Here is a 22310-nt window from a genome sequence, read left to right as displayed (position 1 = left end):
TGGGAATCTAGCTCTGCAAATAAAACCTGAAGTTAGGAATCCTGATGTAACTCTAGACTAAATCATATTAATAATATAACCTTTTTTTTTTCATTTAAGAAAATGAATAGCATCAGTTCGACCTTATCTCTGTCTGCAAGATGCTAATAAATTGATCCAAGTTTTTGTTTTTTCTCAACTTGACTACTGTAACGCTTTGTTCATAGGACTTCTTACAAGCACAACAAACAAAGAAGATTCTCAGAAAAAACATTTAGTTAAAAAGGGTTCAAAAGGGCCCTTCGTAACCAGTATTTAAATTCCACTTTCACCAGATTACAGGAAATGTAAATTTGTAAATTGGATGCTGTCATTACTTGTGAAGTTGTTCACACAACAAAACGACAAGGCGTCAAACACTAACGATTTCCCAGCACACAGCTTAGGTGGTTTTTCCACAAAGCCAAATAACAGACAGGTCAGAAAAAGAGTGAGGAAAAAAAAATGAAGGTGTGCAACAGCTTTGACACAGCTGACTATCAGAGGCATTAAAAACAGCGGAGGGCGATTTACGCAATTAGCAGAGCTGTGCCTCCTGCTCACTTCCGATCTGCTGGAGACGACTCAAACTGCAGCCTGCAGCAGCTGACAGGTTACTCAGGTAAAGCAGAGGCGGAGAGGAGATCTAAGAACTTCTCCCACACAGAGACAGACACACACACATGCACATGCACACTTATTATGGAAGGGGCTGCCAGCACTCCGCTGTCTCCTTGGCAACAGCAGCGGAACCTTGAGGCTCTGACAGGGCTTGAAGGCATATAGCAGAAGCACTTGCACTGCCAGCAGTCCCAGGACCGTAGTCTCAAAAAGCGCATCCCAGGCATTACACCAGTGGCTCCCTATTCTGGCCCCTACCTTGCATATTTCCCTCAGGAAGTGCTTGTGAATTCGTCAAGGTGAGTCAAAGAAGGGAAAACACCAAATTACACATGGCTGTGACTATTAATTACTTCTATAATTTGGAACATTTCTATATTTGATTAATTATGGAAATATACTACACTACTAGCACTAAGTTATTCAGTGAATCAATTATTCAATAAAACAATGACTAATCGAATCGTTGTGGCTCCTACCATTTTGTCTCACTTTGCTCTTGTCAAAGATAGGGTGTCAAAGCTATGTTTAACCGATTAATCAATCAATTACTTGTCGATTATTTGACTAATCAAATACATCTTCTGCCGTTTCACAAAGCAGCTTTACAGAAATAGTCCTGGCCAAGAAAGAATCCAGGCCCCTAGTAAGCAAGCCGTGGTCAACAATGGCAAGAAGAAAAACTCACTGAGGAAGAGACTTTAAGAGGAACCAAGACTCAAAAGGGGAACCTGGGCCTCCTCAGGCCAACAAGAGATAGCAAACTATAACATAACAAAATAAAACAATATGTTTTATGTAAAAATGAATAAGAAGATTTCTAATGAATATACATATTCATCAACAGGGAAAAGATGAAAAATAAAGATAATCAAAAGAAACTAAGTAATCTTAATCAAAGATTTATCTTAATTATTCTTAATCAGAAGTGTTCAGATTAACCAATGCCTATCAGAGACCATTGAAAAAGCATGACTAAATTTAAATACATGATTGCCAAGAGGACGTGTTATTAACAAAGGGTACAAATAGTGTGAAATGTCTATAAATGAGTAGTTTTAGTTAAATTCATGCAGAGGTCAGCTGATGCCAGCCCAAATAGTCCAAAGAAGGAAAAGTGAATAGGACTATTCACTAGAGTCTCCACGACATCCAGCCAAGGGTTTCAATCTTACCAGGAGGGTGACAAGGGCATGCAGGCAAGGCTTTCATAAGAACAGAGCAAAGGTTCTTAATTCGGATCCACTGTCCTGCATGGTTTAGTACTTCCCCTCCTCTAAAAGACCCAGTTTAACTCAAGAAGACCTAGGAAATTAGCTGATACACTGAATCAGGAGCATTAGAAAAGAGAAATGGTTCAGGACCAGGAGTAAGAACCATCGTTATGGGGGTGCCTCTGCAAGTTGTTAACGCCTAAGCAACTAAAATATGTAGGGTGGGATCACTCCAAGATTGAAAACCACAGTTATAGAGCCCTTTATAAACAATGGGTCTACTTTTTTCCATAATCAACATTGTTAACGACTTAATCGACATTGTCAGATGATAGTTGCAACCCTATAAAATATGCAGGGCAGTGGTACTCCAAGAGCAGGACTGAGGATCACTCTTATAGAGAATCATATAATGCTTTCAGACTGACTGACATATTTTCCCCCTATAGTCAATGTTGTTAATGACTAATTGACTATTCAACTAATCACTGCAGCCCAATGAAATATGCAGCGCAGTGGTCCTCCCAAACCTGGACTGAGAACCACTGTTATACAACATTATAGAAAATTTGTAAACAATGTTCTTTTTTTTCACATAATCAAAAACTGACATAATCAACAACTAATCGACTAGTCAACTAATCATTGCAGCCCAAAAAAACATGCAACATAGGACTACAGCTCAGAACACAGCACTAGGTGCAGTGTTAAAGCAGGATGAAAGGCACCTGGCCTTCGCCCTCTGCAGGAATCCAGCGCGAGGCTCCTCTAACTTTGCTGAGCGGAGCTGGACCTTTGCCTGCCTCTGCAACAAGAGAGGCCGACAGTTCTACAGTCCTCAGAGAAAAGGTCATCCTCCAGGAGATGCGCCTGACTCACTTTCCAAAGACATGCAGTCTCTTTGTTGCTGCCTTCAGCTCTAGATTCATGCCAGTGGTAAGAGGGCGAGCTGGGGTGTATTTGCTTGTGTGTGGATGTGTGTGTGTTAGGGCTGCAGTAAGGCATTGTTAATCTCTTCAGTCGGGAGAACGCTCTAACGGTCCAATGTCCCTTAGCAGCTCTCTTACTCATCACAAAACAAGGACACACAAAGAGGAGCTGGGCTTTCAGCATAAACCAACAGCACCCCCTGTGGTAAGCTAGAGAACGGCAACATAATGGTAGTAAAGGCTGGGAACAAAAATGCTGCCGCTAAAGTAGTGGTGTCCAATCTCAACCACAAAGTGCTGGCGTGCCTGCAGGTTTTATTTCAATAAGGCAGGAGGACATGAGCAACTGTTTGAGGAAACAAGTGGAATCAAGTGAGCTCCTGTTTGTTTGGAGTGAAAATCTGCAACCGCACTGGCCCTTTCCGGGCAAGACTGGACACCCCTGTGCTAAAACTTCAGTAAGTAGTTCTGATGGTCACCTAACATCTCCCTCTCTCTTTAATACAACTCACATTACACAGAAATGACTGATATTTCTCAGGCTGGACAAGAGTGGCACAAAAAGGAAGCAGGTCAGGCTTTCAACCCAAGTGCTTAAATAATCAGCCTAATATGGTTCATGCACAAAATGACAAAACACACAGGCAGGGGCGAGCTAAGCCAACACACATGTACACACACACAAAAAAGCCCTTTTGGTGTCCAACATCTCGTTTCTGTGAGGTCACCATCGTGCCATCTGTCCGAATACATCGTGATGGGAGCAGGCGGTTGCCCATGGAGACGCATCAGCAGTATGGAGGCAAGGTGACACAGTCAGTACATATAAAGAGCACAGGGGCCAGAAACACAACAGAGAAGACAGAGACTTCACATAAAACATACTGGCTCACCTACATTCATGTCAACACATTACATTACTCTTACAGTCACAATCACACAGTGAGCCTACGCAGGTGGCCAACTACAAAACTCATTTAATGCACATTTCTATGCCAGCCCCGTAAAGAAGTTAAAGCTATAACAAAAACAAGCGGACATGGCCATAGTACTTTAAAAAAGTGCAAGGGACTAGGAAAAAGAACAAAACTCCGCTAGGCCACACATCTAATTGTTGGTCAATGATTGCAGTAATCTATTATAGTCATGGTTCAATGGTTTTGCTATAAGATAAGCAGCAGACAGCAGTAAGCAGAAGCAGTAAACGTATTTGGGTCATTGTTTTTAATTGTACAGAGCTGCTTTATGTTCGTATTAAATTTACACAATTGTCCCCTTACTCCAAATATAGTTAATCAGCCTTTAGTAAAGGCAGTGGTTCTATTTAGAATTCTATTTATCTGCATGCTTAAATGGTTCTTTGTATGGTGAAATGGTTCTTCAGACTGATATATAGCACAATACAGGGTATTTCTATTGCTACAAGTTGTGCCTTTTTGGTGCTATATACAACCATTTTTAAAAAGGTTCTCCATCAGTCTGACAGACCATTTCATCATGCAAAGAACCATTTAAGCATGAAATGGTTCTACAGAGAACTCTTTCTTAAAAACCCAAAGGGCCCCATTTACCAATATCTTTTTTAATATAGTTCTTTCCTAAATTTTTTATTGAGAAAGATCCTAAGAAAAAGTGTGTTTCAGATTCATTACGTGTTCTTAAAATGCAGAACTGTTTGCACCTTTGTGCTTTTGATTGTGTGTAGATTCTGTTCTTACCTAAGAACAAATCCCAAACAAGAAAACATTGGTGAATGTCAGAATCTTTGTGAAAACTGCATAAGAGGGCGTTAAGAAGAAATTTCTTCTTAAGAATAGTTTATTAGCTTACTGCACTACAAAGCATCCACATATGAAGTGTTGGCTAGTTAGAAGACTCTGCTGTCTTAAGCACATCAGTCGGTGATCTCACATGAGAATGCATTTTGGCTTGTTAGCATCATTCCGTTCATAAACTAAACATCTTGCATTGCTCAGAGCTGCTGTGAATTTGGTGAATCTTTGCAAGTATCTCCATTTTATGTGAAATCCCATATAATTTTCATTAAAGCCAAAATAAATAGTAGTTTTGTTTGTTTAGAGTCAGCAATGGAATGTTCTTTTCACTGTTTAGTAGTCGTCAGTTGTGATAATGTTAGTTACTGATTGGGCTAAAATATACTACAAACCTCAATAGAGGCTTTAAATATTTAGATGGACGTTTTCTGCATTCAAATGTGGATTTTGTCTTTGAATTCAATTAATAACCTAAAGCCCAATTTTATTTTGACAGCCCTAGAACATATTCACCTGTTGCAGGGATCTACAAGGTTTTTACTAGAGTTATGAGTGACTATGGGAGATTATCGCTCAAAATCACTCAGGAATTCCATTTTATGATTCATACACTAAGACAAAAATGCCCAACATATGTAATGGTGCCCTAAAACACAAACAGTGCTTGATTTCAGTCATAGCCATAGCTAAAATAGTGGTAGAAAACATCTTGAAGCTTGAATTCTGTGTGTTCTTTTGTCCTTTCTTATCAGCTCAATGCAGTTGGTAGGGTATGCTTCAATTAGTCCCATATACCCTAGGATATTTCATTTTACACACAGAACCTATTTGTGTCCCATCTGAGCTGACCGCTACAAACCAACATTCAATTGGCAACGGAAGAGAGTGCTGACCACTCGACTTGCTGTACCACCATATAGATGCCAAAGAGAATCTGTATGCGAATGACTGAAAAACTCTCCATTCAGTTCCCCAGGAGTTTTGTTCAAGGCACAGCTTATATTAAATCTGCGCCGTAGGGCACACCTCTGATCTCTGACCCTAGACTTCAAGTGTGCTACAGGTACTGCCGCACAGTACTGATACAAAGAAGCTGAACATGGTCTTGGCACAGAGCTACAGACTGCAGTACAAGCCACATGAGCGATGGAGGGCGCATAAAGTTTGGACGCAGCACAGCCGTATGTCTGGTGAGGCATAATTGGAGGAGGCGAGGCTGCTGGCGGTTTGAGGACAGCTCGTTTGAGCTGCGGGGCTCCACTGGGACACCTGGCCTGGCCCTGGGGATTCGCCGAGGTGCGCTACTCTTCCGCTGTGTGTTAATTAGAACATGCTGCCAGTGGCCTCTTTCTTGCAGAGGTATGTACACACAGCCCTCGTCAAATATACACACAGGCTATGCACCCCACAATTATTAACTCCAGACCTACATTCTGCTCTCATCAAGCTCTTAATGCCATGCCGTCCTCAGCAAAACATGTACAAATTTGCGCAAAAACCACTAACAATGCAAAAAACATATGGCAAAAGCCGTAATCCCCATCGCCACAGTCACTCTAGGGAAACTCAAAATTGCTAGGGAAGGAATTTCACTAATCTGTGTCCAGGAGGCATCCGGAACCAAACTTTCTTCTTCAGAGTAACTCACTAGATATCTATTTTTGACTACTAGACATCTCCTTTTTTAAAATAAGAAATTCTTACTTTTTACTGTAATTATGTTCATCTATTCTAATGATATATGGTGTTTTTACAACACTGGCAAGACAAATCATTTTAAGCAATGTGTTTAGGTGCCTTTTGCACAGTACTGTATATATAAAGCATAACAAAACAGCTTTGAGAAATTTTCCCTCACTTTTTTTTAGTGTTGTACGTAAATGGTAAAGCTTCACAATGTACCATTCACAGCTCAGTCCATACAATCTATACATGGAAACTAAGCTAAAAAAGAACAGCTTGTTTTGAATTCACTGTTTTGGCGATGTCACAAACCTTTACCATTAAACATAGCCGTCTATTGGGCACACAACAGTTTAGCCTCGCCTGTTGATGACTGTATTTGGTAAATAAAACCACACAAATGTTATAAAGAGGACTCAGTGAAAAATAATAAAATTCAGTAATAATGTAGGATAAAATATGCTCTGATCGGAAGCCTTACTTCATTCCGCTCAAAGTACCTTCTTGGGTAGTTTCGCTTTCAAGAATGTGGTAAAATGTTTTCCCCAAAGAAGTAAAATGTTTTCTCCAAAAAACAGAAAGGTAGCTGAAGAAAAGAAAGGACGTCCATACGGACAAACTGCACCATTCGGCAGTCTCGAGCAGAGCCCTCCATCTGGAGCCAGGCTCCTCACTGACTCCCACCGTTGCTTCCTGTTGGCCTGCAGCCGCTTCCTGTGCGCAGGGTCTAACAGACAAGCTCCCCCTGGCAGGCCGGCACAGCCAGCTGTGAGGTCCTGGCACTGGTTCTGACGTCCCACACCACATGGCCCTGCCATGCCATATGCCCTCCGTTTGCCAGGCCACGGGGAGGAGAAGGAGAAGACCGGGCAGGCTTGGACTTGGCCTTAAACCATCACCCCCACATGCCCCGAAGAGGGCACTCACACTCGCACCCACACCATCACACTCACACTCGCACTCACACTCGCACTCACACTATTACTCAACAGAGGCAAGCAACATGACCAGCAGTGTTCGATTAAGAGGAGTCACATGAGTTTGCGCTGAGCGCTGGCTAATGAGTAGCGAGCAGATTCCGCAGAGGTGTAATTGAAAGCGCGGATAATTAATATGGGAGTCGACTTGGCAAACTTGTCGTCCTAACACGGCAGAATAATGAGAGCTGGGAGCGTAATTACGATGTAAGAGTGGCATTGCGTGAAACGGAAGGTACGGATCCATCTGTGATTTATGGAGATCATCATCTGGAGGTAATGAATAAAACGCCCGCAGCAAGGGAGGAACAGAGTGCTCCCACTCTCCAAGAGTCAGGCTCTCCCACTGTTCCAGCAGAGCCGAGAGGGACACAAGCCAGTCCAAAATAAAGTCCAGTCAACAATGTCTACCAAAAGAGAAAACTGGAGCCAGAGTCTTTGTTAATGTTGAACAAAGGGTGGGCGATACAGCAAACATAAAGCACCACGATACCTGAGGGTATTTTCACAATACAAGATATGTATCACGATATATCGTTGTGGTAAGGTTTGCGAACAAGCTGGAAGAGAAAGAAAGCAAAACAGTAGTACTATGTTTTAAACTGACAGTGCAAAAGCACTATGATTTCTTTATATGATGTTAACTAAAATAAACAATTTAAGAAGGTAAAAAACAATCCAATAAAATAATGGCACAATAAGATGTTTCTTCACAATATTCTAGATCTAATTTGCTTATGATACATGCAATCTGTATCTAGAAGTACTGACGATATTCAAAAAACATCTCATCATATACAGCTGATGGGCACCCCGGTTAAATTACATGTCTCTTTCTAAGTCAAAATAATTTCATTCATCCTCTACAGAGAAAATACATCTGCACATTTTAATACACAGTTACTTTTTATTTGCTAAATGTAACATATTGGAAAAAAACACCACAAAAAGGTGGCATATACAAATGTTGTGGCACATTAAATATGTGTTACTACAGTTTTGAGAAGATTTTTGCCTAAATATATTTTTAAAGACCACCAAGGTGAATTTTTTTCTTCCATTTTACAATTAGAAACATCACCACTCATTCAGGTCAAACTGCTCTGAATGACTTTATTTAAACCTAAACGACTGAATTATGCAAATTTTTTGACAAACCATTTGAATTCCCCTTTGAGATAAGCATCCAAAAGTAGTCTATCATGCTCAAACTGCTCAAACACACTACAACCCCACAGCAAGAAATGCACAGCTTACAACATCACACAATGTGACTATGTTTCAGGTCAAATTTCTTACAGAACAGGATTAGATTCTTTTTTTCTCTCTCCAACAACCGATCCAGTATTTTCTGCTGATACCAGCCTGATATCGATACAGATCGATACATATATGCCATCTCATTGGTCTCATTATAAACATGTCCTTAATGTACATCCATCAGCGACAGGAAATGTTAAAAAATAACTAAATAAAAAATACAATTTTCATGAACACAAGACATGACTGCCTGCTAGACTGTTGGCATACTGATGACATTTTAGAGCCAAGTGAATTAATATAGATGGCTGAAATCTGTGCCGTATTTCAGGGTATGATATTTTTTTTTACATTATTATTCTTTCACATCTTTTACATCTATTATTCTTAATGTGTTATCGCCAGATGTGCCAATTTGTTTGTTATGCTGGACCACTCTGATATTCTGCTATATTTGTGAAAAAAAAATAAATACAGAACTGGGCAAAAATCATAGGAATGTAAGCACACTGTGTAAAACACTTTTTCTTGGCAATGTGTGTTTCCACTTGTAAAAACACAATATATCATCAGAATACATAACCACAAATACAGTAAAAAGTAGTTGATATCTTTTGAGCTAGTTTAAAGAGCAAAGCTTGGTTCCAGATTTCTCCTGGACACCACCTGGACAATTTACATGTAATTTAACGAGGGATGCCCAAACTTTAGCATACAGCTGTATGATAAAGGTTTGTGAAGGTGTGCAAACCCAGGTCACCTCTGCTACTTATTTTGAATAATATTTACAGGCGTTTTAGTACATATACATACATAAAAGAGTACTTCTGTTGTAGTACTTGTGCATGCAGCTTGAGTAGAAGCCTCTTACTTAGGGCTTTAACTTTCAAGAGGCATGATTAGTCATGTTTAATCTGAAAAAAATACATAATTTACCAGTTAATTTTAAAAACAAGCAAATCCCAGAGTTAAAAATTCCATGGTAAGTTACAGTCTACACAGTCTACATATTCACTGAAATCCAGAAGATTGTTTTAATCCAGTTGCTCTTCTTGTACAAAAAAAAAAAATAAATAAAAAATTAGAGACATTAATTCTGAGAGTTAAAGTCAATTTAAAGTCATTGCACATCCAGGACGAGAACTACACCACCAAAAGACACATTTTAAAAGTGCCACTGCAAATGTCAAACAAAACTTGACGATTTAAATCTGTGTAAAAAGAACAGCCTGTAAGGCAATTTGTTGCATGGAAGCTTCTTTTTTTCCCTTTCCTAACACATTCACCTGTGGATGACAACTCCTTTCGCTCCTAGCTCAGCAGCAGCTACGTGAGGACAGCAGCTCTGAGGACAGCTAATAGGCAGAGAGAAGAAGAGAAAGTTTCCCAGAGTGTGAAATATGAGCCTACATCAGTCCATTAAGGAATTAATTTGCAGTTCTCAGCAGTTTGAGGGAAATCATTAGACTTACAGTAATGGGAAGCTCATGAGACATTAAGGGCACGGTCAGACAATTAAACTGCACTTTGAGCCCTTGTACACTGATAAATAACATGTACAATATTTAGCACTGTAACAAATACATTTACATTAACCTCCCCCCCTTAGAAACAGGATGAGCTTTATAATAAAATGCCAATGTTTGATTGTAGCAAACACTGCTAGGTCAAGCATGACACATTTCACTAGTGGAAAGGAACAAAGAACAATTTCTCAAGGCAGGGATCTGTGCAGAAATTCAATTTATAGCTTTTTATAGCTGAGTAATTAAACTAGATCCAAAAATATTCAATATTCTGCGATTACTCAGAGGAAACGAATGACTTGGTGACAGGACAATTTCTCTGAATCATTCTCTGCCTGAATGCCTTTTACATTCAAAGACGAGAAAATGTATGCGTAATTCCAGATAGCAGATTTATCATGGGGTCATTGCAAAGACTTCAAACCATAATGCACATTTAGCCAGGCTATTCATGTTCATCAATATGACGTAGGCAGAAGCCTCATCAAAAAAACTGAATAGAGATGGATATGATCAGGAAGGAGGTGTAATCCGCAGCCTTACTTTTGAGATATTCTTTGACTTAATAGCAGTTATTAAATTAGTCATTCTCCCTGATGGGCTGACGAGGGATAAAATACAGTGTCAGGTTTTGAAGCATCATTAAAAGCCCCGGCAGCTTACAGCGACCCAAGCAGTCGTTTTGCCAATGCAAGCCTCTTCTAATCGTGCCTTAAAGCTCCTAGTGTCTCTCGCTCCCTAAGCAAGGAAGGCAAAGTGTGAAGAGCGGCTCGGTTCGATGGGGAACTCGAGCAAAGAAGAGTGAAAAAATACACAGCACAAAATGTCGGAGGACCTGCCGAGGCAATCACTTAGCGAGTCGTTAGAGCAAATCATGAACGTTAATCAGAACTGCATTAAAATCAGCGTCTGGCTCACTTCTCCGAATGGAGGAATCCGAACAAACCAATACTCATTAAAGACTTGCTGGTGTGTCACACCACTGACCACTCAGTTCTCCAGTGGGAGCCTGCGGTTCTAAGTGAATGAAAGAGCCTTGTTGATTAGGGATGGGTAATTTGGCCATTTTTACTATTTATATAAATATTTTTTTGAGTGAATATTTTATTTTTGTGTAAGGCCTGACAAAAAATTTAAATATTTGTGATTACTCTCTTTATTTTAATTACTTAGTTGCAATTAATGATTCAAACTTGACAAAACCATGAGCATGCTTTTACAAAACCATGAGCATTTATACAGAGCTGCTCAACCATGTTTACCCATTTTAAGAAGCTCCCAACACACAGTTCTTGTGCTGATGAGGTTTCCAGAGGCAGTCTGGAACTCTGGAGTGAGTGATGCAACAGTGGATAGACAATTTGTACACCAGATTCAGCACTTGGTGGTCCCACTCTGTGAGTTTGTGTGGTTTACCACTTTGTGGCTGAGCGGCTGTTGCTCCTATAGGCTTCCGTTTCACAATAATAGCACTTGTGGCAAAGGCGCTCTTTAGTACAACCCATTCTACTGTCATTATTTGTCTATGGAGATTGATTTATTATTAATTAGGAGGGGTGTTCACATACTTTTGGACATATAGGTTTCATCAGAATGTATTACTTATTACTTGCAATAATTCAATAACATTATCTTCATCATGTGAATGCAGGGTTCACATTAAAATCATGTTATTTCCACAGGGTGAACAGTTTCCAATTTTCATTACCAAAATCCAGTCAGTAGCTGTATGTTCCAACCAATGAGTGGCTATATCACATATATTCTATATACAGTTCCAACAGCCACACAATTCTCTTGTTCTCTCTCTCGTTCAAACAGCTCATGGGTTCTTGTTACAGTGAAGGCTCAAAGGGAACTGGAGCTTTCCACTTTGCTATTGCTTTAATTAGTTTGCTGCATGTTCATTTAGCCATGGGTCTCCCACAAGCACTGGGTATTCAGAATTGATCATCTTTTGATAAACATTAAATAGGGTCCTTTTAGGACCAAGAACCAAATGTCCGTATATTCAAATATACAGAAACGCCCATTCCTAGTGTTGAAAGGAGAGTTGGTGGTCGAAGGGTTTAATAAACAACACTGGCTCTGCAAATGGACATGTGTGGAGACGAGGGGACTTGTTTAGTCACCAGAGGCAGAGAGACTTAAGCCAGAAAGAAGAATTCGGCTAATGTGTCATTATCTGCTCTTATGCCACCTGCTGACTGCCAAGCTATGGCTGATTCCATGCTGAGGACAGGAAAGATGGAGGCCACCGTATGTGGAGAAGGGCCTCTGGTGAGTAGAGAGAGGAAGACATTGCTCCAGATCTCAGCAGGGTTCCACTCCCTCCTTCCCTCTCCGCACCACAGCGTGCAGTTAAAGCCACATGTTTGATCATGCAGGCACGACTCCATATTCATGGACTAACTCTCAAAACGTTTAAATAAGGGCGTTTAGAGCGTCTATCAGAAGCGTTTAGCGTCAGGCTGTGCTCTGCACCTCCTTCCCCAGCGCCGCTCATGTATCTCGCCCACAGCCTGGGAGCATGTTCAGTGTTAACTGTGGTACTGAAGCTCTAATGCTGTATTCCATGCTCAGGAGTCATTACTTAACCATTTCAAGTGAAAGCTTTTACTGATCATAGACTGTGCTATCACTAGGTTTGAGCTTTAGCTTTAGATGGTATCTGGATTGTATCCAGATATGATTTAGCCACATGCATTTACACTTGGTAGTCAAATGACAACTGAAATCTGATTGCTGTGTGGGACGGAAATGCAAATGCACTCTTTACGTGGCAACCAATTACCAATAGTTTATCCATTCAGTCTCTTCGTCTGAAGTTTGTTTTGCACAGTAGTGTCTGTCCATATTGCTATTAAGTCATTTGTTTCATCCAGTACCCAACCATGTGTGTCCTCTACGATCAGACACAGATCCTCGTAGACACAGATCATGTGCCCAGCGAAGTCCGGCATGGGGAGGTGTTTTGGTTATACTGGGAGCGGTTTTGGTTGTCAAATGTGTCTTAGAGAGATGCGTTTACACTGCTATAACATGGCTCAAATGCATCTCAGACCACCTCGTGAAAAAGTTTGAGCAATTGGATTTAAATGCGTATCTGTTTTAAATGCATTTACACTTGCATTTATATGTGACTTAGCCTTATGCAATCCTGATACTCAAGATGCATGACGTTACCAGGTGTAAATGGGGTATAACATGTATTTCCCAGTGGAAAAGCGTGGGTTCATCAAAGTAGTAAACATCTCGAATTTATCAAATTTACTGAATATCTGCCACAGCCCTAATGATCATGTATACTGAAATGGCCATTTTCTGAGTCCAGCTGGATTATGGGGGCAGGGAACAGCCACAATTAGCCCGCCTTCTGTCAATGTGTTTTAACACTGCCAGTTTCTACCTTTCAACAGGTTCGAAAGATATGCCGAGGCTGAGAACTAACAGTGTATCATGCTGTTTGAAAATCTCAATTAGTGCATTAAATTGCTATTTGGGTCAATAATTGCAGAGGACCAGCACAGCATCTTGTTTCTCCCTTTCATTCAGACAGTGCTGTGGCAAAAGGTCTTACCTCCAAGCAGCGATAAGGGCCATTAATTATATGAGAGCAGAGGGATATGCAGGAGTTGTGCACATGGCTAGCAGGTCTCTGAGCTGAGCCCGTGCCTCCATTAACTTGCATTACCTCTCCGCACTGCTGAAACTCCTGGGCACTAACGCTTGAGAGCGCTTCTCTATGCCTGGCATACCAGAGCGCCTCAACCCACATCGCCTCCAAACTCACCTAGCCCACAGTGCAGCCTTGCAGAAACAAAGTGTTCAGCTTGCATGGAACATTCTTCACAGCAGTGGCCTCAGAAGACATTGCCCGAGGCCTACAATTTACAGCATTTCTAAACGCTGCTGGGGAACAAAGGTAAATGGCATCATAATGTAGCCCAAGGAGAGGAAGATGAAGAGAAGAAATAGTTGGAGCCAGGATGGAGCAGCAGCAGGCATGTGTCAGAAAGACCAGAGTGAGTTTAGAGAAGTGCGGGAGAGTTGCCAGGGCAACACAGTAAGCTCTTATGCAAGCAGAACCGCTGAAAATAGAGGGTAAGCCTGCGGTCTAGCTACTCAACCTTGACTGACACCATAATTACTGGTCATCATAAGAACCAGCAGCATTTGGTCATTTGTCAGGAGAATTATTCACTCATTCCATCCAGCAGCACTTGCAGGACTTAAATGCAAGAGTAACACAGGAACGGTTCATTATTATCTGTGTGGATCGGTGCTAATGACCATTAAAGGCAGTGGCAGCGAAGCGCGTCTCTCCTCCAGAACTTTTACCCTGGGAGAATCCATACATCGGGACGAAGCAAATTACAATATAGATCTTCTCCCGTTCGATACCATGCCACATTAAAAAGCAGACCATACCATTCCATCAGACTCATCCCTTTAATTATAAAGCCTTAATGTTGCCTAATAGGAAAATAGTTTTGGTCTGAAGAATGGAAATAGGCTTAGGCAGAAAGGAGTGGGCAAAAGTCACAAACTATCATGACCAGAAGTGTGTCTGTTTATGGCACAAGGGGCTGCAGAATAAGAATATCAATGGCCACACATACATTGTTTAATTCCTCAAATTGCAAATCTTTTTTTTTTAATCTTATATAGGAATTTTTCAAAATTTCTGCATAATCCAACAACTGAGATGTAAACAGCCATTCAGACCAGTTTGATGTGAAATGATTCTCACCGACAGTTTTCTTAAGTTTACATTGTTGATGATAGGAACCGGGGATCAAAGTGTCTACAATGTAAATTTTATCTACTAAACTCAACCTGCATGCATCTTCTGAGTTTTATATGTAATGATGATGGTAAAATCTGACAAAAGCCTTCTTTGGGTACTATTTTGCCTTACAGCACCCTGTATGTATATCTACAATATTGAATGGGTTTATAAAAATTAATTTTAGGCCAAAATCAAATCTCAAAACCATCATAAAATGATGTCTCAGGCATCGGGCAGCATATTTCTAACCATCTCATGTAATAACTTTGTGCAGCATTTAGAGGCACTAAACTGTGTAAAGGTCTGGTTCCTATCACCACCCCAATTCTGACTCTGTAAGCTCCTCTAGAGTGAAACATTTCACATCAAAACACTCTGAATGACATTGTTCAAATCAAAAACAGTGGAATTCTCTTTTAATACTCATTATTTAGTAGTAAATAACTGCTAATAAATCTAATATGCAAGTTAAACAGAGTGAGAAAATGAAGTGCGGTTCCAAATCAGAGTGTCACCTGTTCACGTCAGGTTTGGTTTGGTTTTGAACATTATTTCTAAACAAAAAATAAAGATTTGTGATGTTGGAAGGCTGATTGATTGGTGAGTAGTAGTTACATTGGATTTTAAGCTTTTTAGATAGCTTACAATTAGGTTATTCATTAGTAGATGACAGCTCTCTCTGTTATTAAGGTCACTAAAGTAATTTAGCAGGTGCGGTCATTAAGAATTTGGGGCCTTGGACATGATTAAGCCAAGTCTTAGACTAAACCACAGTGTTACTGGTGTTTAATCACCCAAAAGCAGCTCGTTTTGTCTTGGCTTACTCTTAACCTATAAAGTTTTATTTTGTTTCCAGTTGACAGCGCATGAGTTCAAGTTGCAAATACAGTTGCATTTTAAAGGGTTAAGCAAGTAAATGGTGCCAAGAGAGTAAAGAAGGAATGAGTGATGATGGACAGCTCTGATTAAGAAAAAAAGATCATATCTGTCTAGTTCATGCAGAGGTATAAATAACTTTTATTCACATACACAGCAGCAATACCTGCCACTGAGAGAACAAATCACCTCTTACGAGAAAAAACAGGAAGGCACTGGATAACAGTGCAGATAAATTGAAGGATCCTCTACAGGTGGATCAGAGCACATTCAATCTCTCAGGATTTCACTCAAAATCTACCATCCAAAACACACAGGTATATAGCTGTGGCCCTGACAAATATCTCACCCTGATGCCCCTTTGTTCAGATTCAAGTCTGAGCATTATCAGAGCATCATTTTTGGAAAAACTGACAGCCTGCCAATGTGCAAACCAACCGCCATTATCTGTTCCACAAAGATCTTAAATCTATCAAACTAACTAAACTTACACTCAGCTTTTTGCTATTACATCTACATTTAGTGATTTAGCAGATGCTCTTGCCCTGAGCGATTTACAAGACATGCAAACAGTAAAAGGCAAAGTGATACAAATGCATGTCTGTGGGAATTTGTGCTTATTCAGTCAATTCATCCCAAAGGTGTTCAGCAGAGTTGAGGTCAGGGCTGTTTGCATTTGTGTGGTCAGGCACTGATTTTGGATGAGCATGTCTGGCCTGGATCTTTATGGACTTTACTTTGTGCACAGGGGCACAGTCATGCTGGCATGCTGGAACAGGAAAAGGCCTTCCCCAAACTGTTGCCACAAAGGCATATAATTGTCTAAAATGTCTTTGTATGCAGTAGAACATGTTAGCATTACTCTTCAGTGGAACTAAGCCTAGCCCAAACCCTAATAAACAGACCATTATTCCTCCTCCACCGAAACTTTACTGCTGGCAATGTATGCATTCCGGTAGGCAGCATTCTTTTGGCATCCGCTAAACCCAGATCTATCCATCAGACTGCCAGACAGCAAAGCGTGATTTATCACTCCAGAGAACACATTTCCACTGCTCCAGTGTGTGCACCCACATAATCACAGTCAGTGCACAAATTCTTCACTGGTATTTATTATTCAAATATATTCTTAAAGGAAAATTAATCATCATAAAATTTCGGATTCTGCCATTGTTAATAACATGAGTTAAAGTTTGTGAAAGCTTGAGCTGGATTGATCATTCTTTGTTAACCGATGGATGAATAAAAATGAAGATATTTACATTTACACAAGTACTGCGGATGTGACAAGAACGACGGGGCAGCCTTAGAAAAAATGACAGCAGCTGTGACAAAAACATGTCAGGTGAGCTGTATTTTCACCTACAGCATATTTCTGTTCACTTTTAAATACAAGCTCTTTCAGAGTACCTTCGAGGCTTTGTCAACAGACAACATCTACAGTGAGCCTCTGTTGTATGTCCTCATACGTTTCTTCACAGGCAAGGTAAGGGAAAAAGGAAGGGACTTCTTCAATAATACATTAGCCTAACAGCAACGAACAAACAACAGGCCTAACTGGCCTCAAATTACATCCTGTCATCATGCATCTTTAAAAATGGGGATTAAGAGCAATCCTAGGCTCAAAGGCATTGCGCAAGTGATTCTGCACGAGGAACACACTCCTCCGAGTCACGCTTTCATCCTGCTCCTCAATGAAAAAACAGAAGTGTTTGCTTCTGAAACGGAAGGCTGCCTTCAACAAGCAGCTTGCTAACGTCCCATACGGCTCGTGCCAATGCTTTGTGGAAGCATCTGAGCGACAGCATGCGTGTGGATCAGCGGCTGCTTCACTAAAGCAACACTGATCCAGGCAGCATTACTGGACTCGGAGGAAGTGTTTCAGTCAAGCAAGGATTCACTGGCATTTGACACAGCTTCCAAAAGGCAGTAGCAGAAAGTGAGTGAGTAAGCGATTGCTTTCACATCACTCAGCAGAGCTCTTCAGCTCAACTTCAGCAGCTGCTCCGCTTTTTTCTCTCTGCCCACCATTGATTGAGGGTGGTAAGACGTATTCTTTTCACAGTGAGAGTGCGATGTGTTGCCTGTGCTTGCTGCGTTTCCTGACTTTAATGGGGCCCCCAGCAGCCTGCAGTCGGATCCAAAGTCACACTCTGACTGAGGGGCCATCGCAAACGCTGTCAGGGCTTATTGGACCCAGTGGAACTGTGGGTAATAAGTGGTCGAGAGAGTGAGGATGTAGTGGAGCACATCCACCACAAAAGAACTTTTCCCCAGCAGTAGAACAAAGAGAGATGGGGAATGACAGGCAGACAGACAGACAGATAAAGGGATAAATTCAAGCCTCTTTTATACACATCTGAACATTTCTGAAAGCATTTTTTCCAATTTTTTATTCGTTTTCAAATAAACCCCCATCTACAACAATAACATTTAGTAAATAAATCATAAAAAAACAAACAAAAGAAAAAAATACCTCCATTCACACAAAAATAAGTTTGAAAACACTCACATGAGCATGTCAGCACAAGAAGAGATGAAATACATCATAAAATAAGTCAAGAGTCTTGAAAAGAACATTCCAATCATGTGTATTGAGCAAAATATGAAGCATCACGTTTTAGAAAACTCGTGATGGCATATTACAACACAGTAAAACAATGCCTTTGATCTATTTAGAAAATAAAGAATGACAAAAACAATGGGGATTCCTATATGTGGAGTTTCCAAAACTAGATTTCAAAATGATGACAGAATGTAGAGAAAATGGGACTCCCCACCATGTAAGACCTGCTAGACCACTAAAACTGTCACTGACATAAACAGTACTTAAAGCTTTCATCTTCAAGAAATGGGTTAAAATCAAGCTGTACTTTTGCTTCAGAATCTAAAAAAAACCCACAGGTGTCTCTGTCCATCATTTCACTGAGAGAAGACAACTCAACGCTCTAGTTCTTAGAACAATGGACTGGCCACCCCAGACTTCAACGTTACTGAATGAGTCTGGGATTGCTTGTATCAATATCCTTGCAGATTTTTTTGAAAAACTGAAAGCAAGTCTCCTGAAAAGAATGAAATCTGTTATAAAGGCAACTGGTAGACACATTAAATACTGAAAAATTCAATATCAAATTTAGTTGTTAAGCCTTCTGTGTAACTTTCTGTAAAATATGTTTTTTTGCTTTTTTCCAGAGGTAAATGGGTGAAGTGAGGTCTCTAACTTTTGCACAGTACTGTACTATATAAAATTGCATTTTTTGGGACAAACTTTATTTCCAAACAAAGCACTCTAAAACAATTATCATTCATTTTTCGATTTTTCCGATACTGTCATGAAATTGTTGGACCCTTACTGTGGAGGAGACCTATGCAGACAAACAAGCCATCCTCACATATCTGGGAGAGCAGAAAGGACTCTCAATCTTCATCCCTAAAGAGCACCTCTTTGCGCAAACACAAACACACAAACAAACAAGAACACAGACGAGAGCACTTCTCAACCAAAATAATAATTAAGATATCTCTTTCCACTGCTTGAAAGACAGAAAACCTGTCACGCAACAGAGTGAGGAAGAAAAGAAAACAAGGGTGAGAAAAAAAAACAAACAACAAACAACACATCAAAAACATCACGTAAGGTATCACCGTGATGCTTTTGAAGGTGCTAGCCGGCCGGAGCTCTTTCAAGGCTCATCAGCAGCATGAAGGTAAGCACGGTGATCTTTTGAGGATCAAACAGCGCATGAGTCAGAGCAGAGAGGAGTCAAAAGTGACAGAAACATCTCGCTCTCCATGTTTGAGCATGCAAACAACTGGAGGCTCTAGAGTCCAGCCCTCCTGCCCACCCAACACCCTTGTACATTCCTCGCCTACTGGGCTTGAGCATCTCTAGGTCAGTCTCTCTAGTTCAGACAAGAAGAGAGAGGAGGGATCAAAGAGGCAGGCAGTGTGAGCCCACCCATGCACTGTGTACTGGATTACTTCTCGAATACAGATGTACACTGTACCACCACTGTGGCATTCAATGCATTAGCTTGTATCTAAGGATGCATGACGGAATCATATCAGTATCAGAGGATAATTGCTTTAGAAAAATGAACTGTGGACAGATGTTTGGATTTGAACGATATTTCAAACTGATATTGAATGATGTATTTCTTAACCCCCGGAAGAGCAGGAGGTTTAGGCGACACTGGGCTTCTGCTCTAAAATTATCTGAATTTTATTAATTTTTCTGCATTTGTAACCCTACAGAAACAAATGTTACATTTCTCTGTAACATCAAAAACGTGGCTATTTCTACTATAAAAGTGATGCATAACTCAACTGCTGAGATATAAACAGTCATTCAGAGTGTTTTGATGTGAAATGGGCCATTGCTGAGAATCTTAACAACTCAGATTTCCTTACAATCATGCTAAGAGAAACCAGGGGATGCAAGGCCTACAATACAAAATAAGCCTTTTTCTTTTTTTTTTTTTTTACAATCCAGAATGACCTGCGAACCTACATGTAATGCTGATAATAACAAAATAAATAAAACAAATAATTAAATGGTAAATTAAAAAAAAATAATTATTTGGGTATAATTTTGCCTTATAAAACCTGCATGCACATGTCCTGAAGGTAACATATTTCAGTTCAAAAATTTATTGCAGAACACCACAGATGAGTCCCTCTGAGAATCTGGAAACCCAAGAATCTAGAAACATGGGCCTTTATCTTATTAATTTTACAAACAGACAAGCTCAGCGCGTACATTATACATTAAGGCATCAGCCGTTGTAAAGCTCCTGTTATCTTTATCTCACATGCCTTTAAGTCTTGCTTTTCAGTTGCTTGCCAGATCACATGTACCTGCACTACTTGCTTGGATCATTCACAGCTTACTGCCTTTAAACAAAGCAAATCAACAGACTCCATATAAGTTTGCACGGCAGTGATACTGTAGGGGTCTGCCAAGTCCACTGAACACTACTACGGGTCTTTTATGTGTCTGGGATTGTAAAAAGACTATTGACTCACCAATATACTCAAAGACGTAAACAACGAAGAAGGGAGTGACAAGGTCGTTGATGCCCTGCACGTAGCCGCTGGCTGGATGCCGTATGGCCCAGATGAAGAGAATTCGCTCGAAGATCTGAGGAATGAGGAAAAACGAATCAAAGCCTGCACTACTGACACCATCACAGGAGTCATTTATATTGTTTATAAACACAAAAAGCAGACTCATGCAAACACACAATGTTATGGGGCTTAAGCATTGCAAGGTCACTCATATGACTGCTTTTAATTAGACACAGAGAGCATCTCCTCATTCAGCCAGCAATCAATTAAGAAAATCAATTAAGCTTTCAAGAGTAATTAGCATCACAACAGTCAATACAACAGACGGCGAGGGTGAGAAAATGACTGGAAAGAAGCACATGTTGCCGTAAGTTTGGTGGACATATACAGGGATTAGTGATGAAGGAGCAGGTCTCAGAGGGGGGAACTGTGATTGTGTAAAATCAGACTTTGATATTAAGATTTTTAATGAAAGCAAGGACTATCATTAAGATTTCGCTTTCATTTTTTAAGGCCGCTCTCCTGCTGCTGGGTAACAAGGACTTTTATGTGACTTTTTTCCTTTTCTTGCTAAGCAAACACCTCTATCTTCATTAAAGGCAGCGTCTACACTGGTTTTTAATGTTTCACCTTGCTGTCAGCTTGCTCAAATTAAAGAGAGCTTGAAGTTCGACTTAAATCAGGTACAGAAGCAAGACGCACTCTCTCTTTGACTTCTCCCAGCGTCTGACAGGCCGAACTGACGGCTGGCGCCTTTTGGGGCGTCATGTTCCTGTCAACCCACGAATAAACTCATCGCTCGCGTTGGGCCCCAAACAGCAAACATGCTCATGGCAGCCTCGTGCTGCACCACATCCTATTCTCCACCAATCCCGGTCCATCAACACGAACGCCACACTCACCTCTTCTGTCGCCTTTCATGTTCAAAGATCCGTTTATCAAAGCTCGGGGGGGTGTGGGGATAAGGTGGGGATTGTTAATGCAAGTTGCTCCACATATCTGATGTCTCCACCTCCTTTCTCCTCCCTTACCCTTTTCTCTTTCGTTCTGTTCCTAACACACTCTCCTTCCTTGCTGGAGTTAGGGAATGTGATATATATCTGTGGCTGATATTATTCACTGATTAAAGGGATAAATTATTAGTACTACTGATCTAATTCTGAAATTGAAAGACAATAACTGTAATTATTTTAACAGTGGCGTGTTTTCACAAGAGGAGGGCATTTCTATTCCTTTCAATTCACTCAAATTGATCAAAGTGCTTAAAAGAATAGCCTGACAAAAAATTCAATTTTACCCAGTTTTTCACCGAACCAGCCCTGGTGCTGATTTGGCGGACCATAGTGGTGGGCAACTGACGTAACTGATCGGCCAAGACATTTCTGGAGTCTGAATTTTGCTTCTTTAGTTTAGAACGGGTGAAACAAGGTTATTCTCACCAAGAAAGACTAGAACTCAATAGTCTCCCAAATAGTCCAAATTGTGTCTGTAAAAATACCAAAACTTCTTTCAATCAGCTCAAACTGCATCCAAGTTTTCATTAAGGTCATGCAAACTAGTCAACAACTTACT

At 40.5% G+C, this 22310-nt stretch overlaps 1 protein-coding gene across 2 annotated transcripts in view; it reads right to left on the bottom strand.

The window, feature by feature from the left end:
• tbc1d22a (TBC1 domain family, member 22a) overlaps positions 1-22310 on the bottom strand; it is a 193042-nt gene that overhangs the window by 113543 nt on the left and 57189 nt on the right. For both annotated transcript variants that reach the window (XM_036577364.1, XM_036577363.1), the window contains exon 8: positions 20697-20811. In XM_036577364.1, coding sequence (XP_036433257.1) covers positions 20697-20811 — 115 coding nt within the window. The remainder of the gene's footprint in view (positions 1-20696; positions 20812-22310) is intronic.

The sequence above is a fragment of the Colossoma macropomum genome, unplaced genomic scaffold (genome assembly GCF_904425465.1).
Source record: "Colossoma macropomum unplaced genomic scaffold, Colossoma_macropomum, whole genome shotgun sequence".
Classification (NCBI taxonomy): domain Eukaryota; kingdom Metazoa; phylum Chordata; class Actinopteri; order Characiformes; family Serrasalmidae; genus Colossoma; species Colossoma macropomum.
Note: the sequence above shows the minus strand (reverse complement) of the source record. Positions and strands in the feature narration are given on the sequence as shown.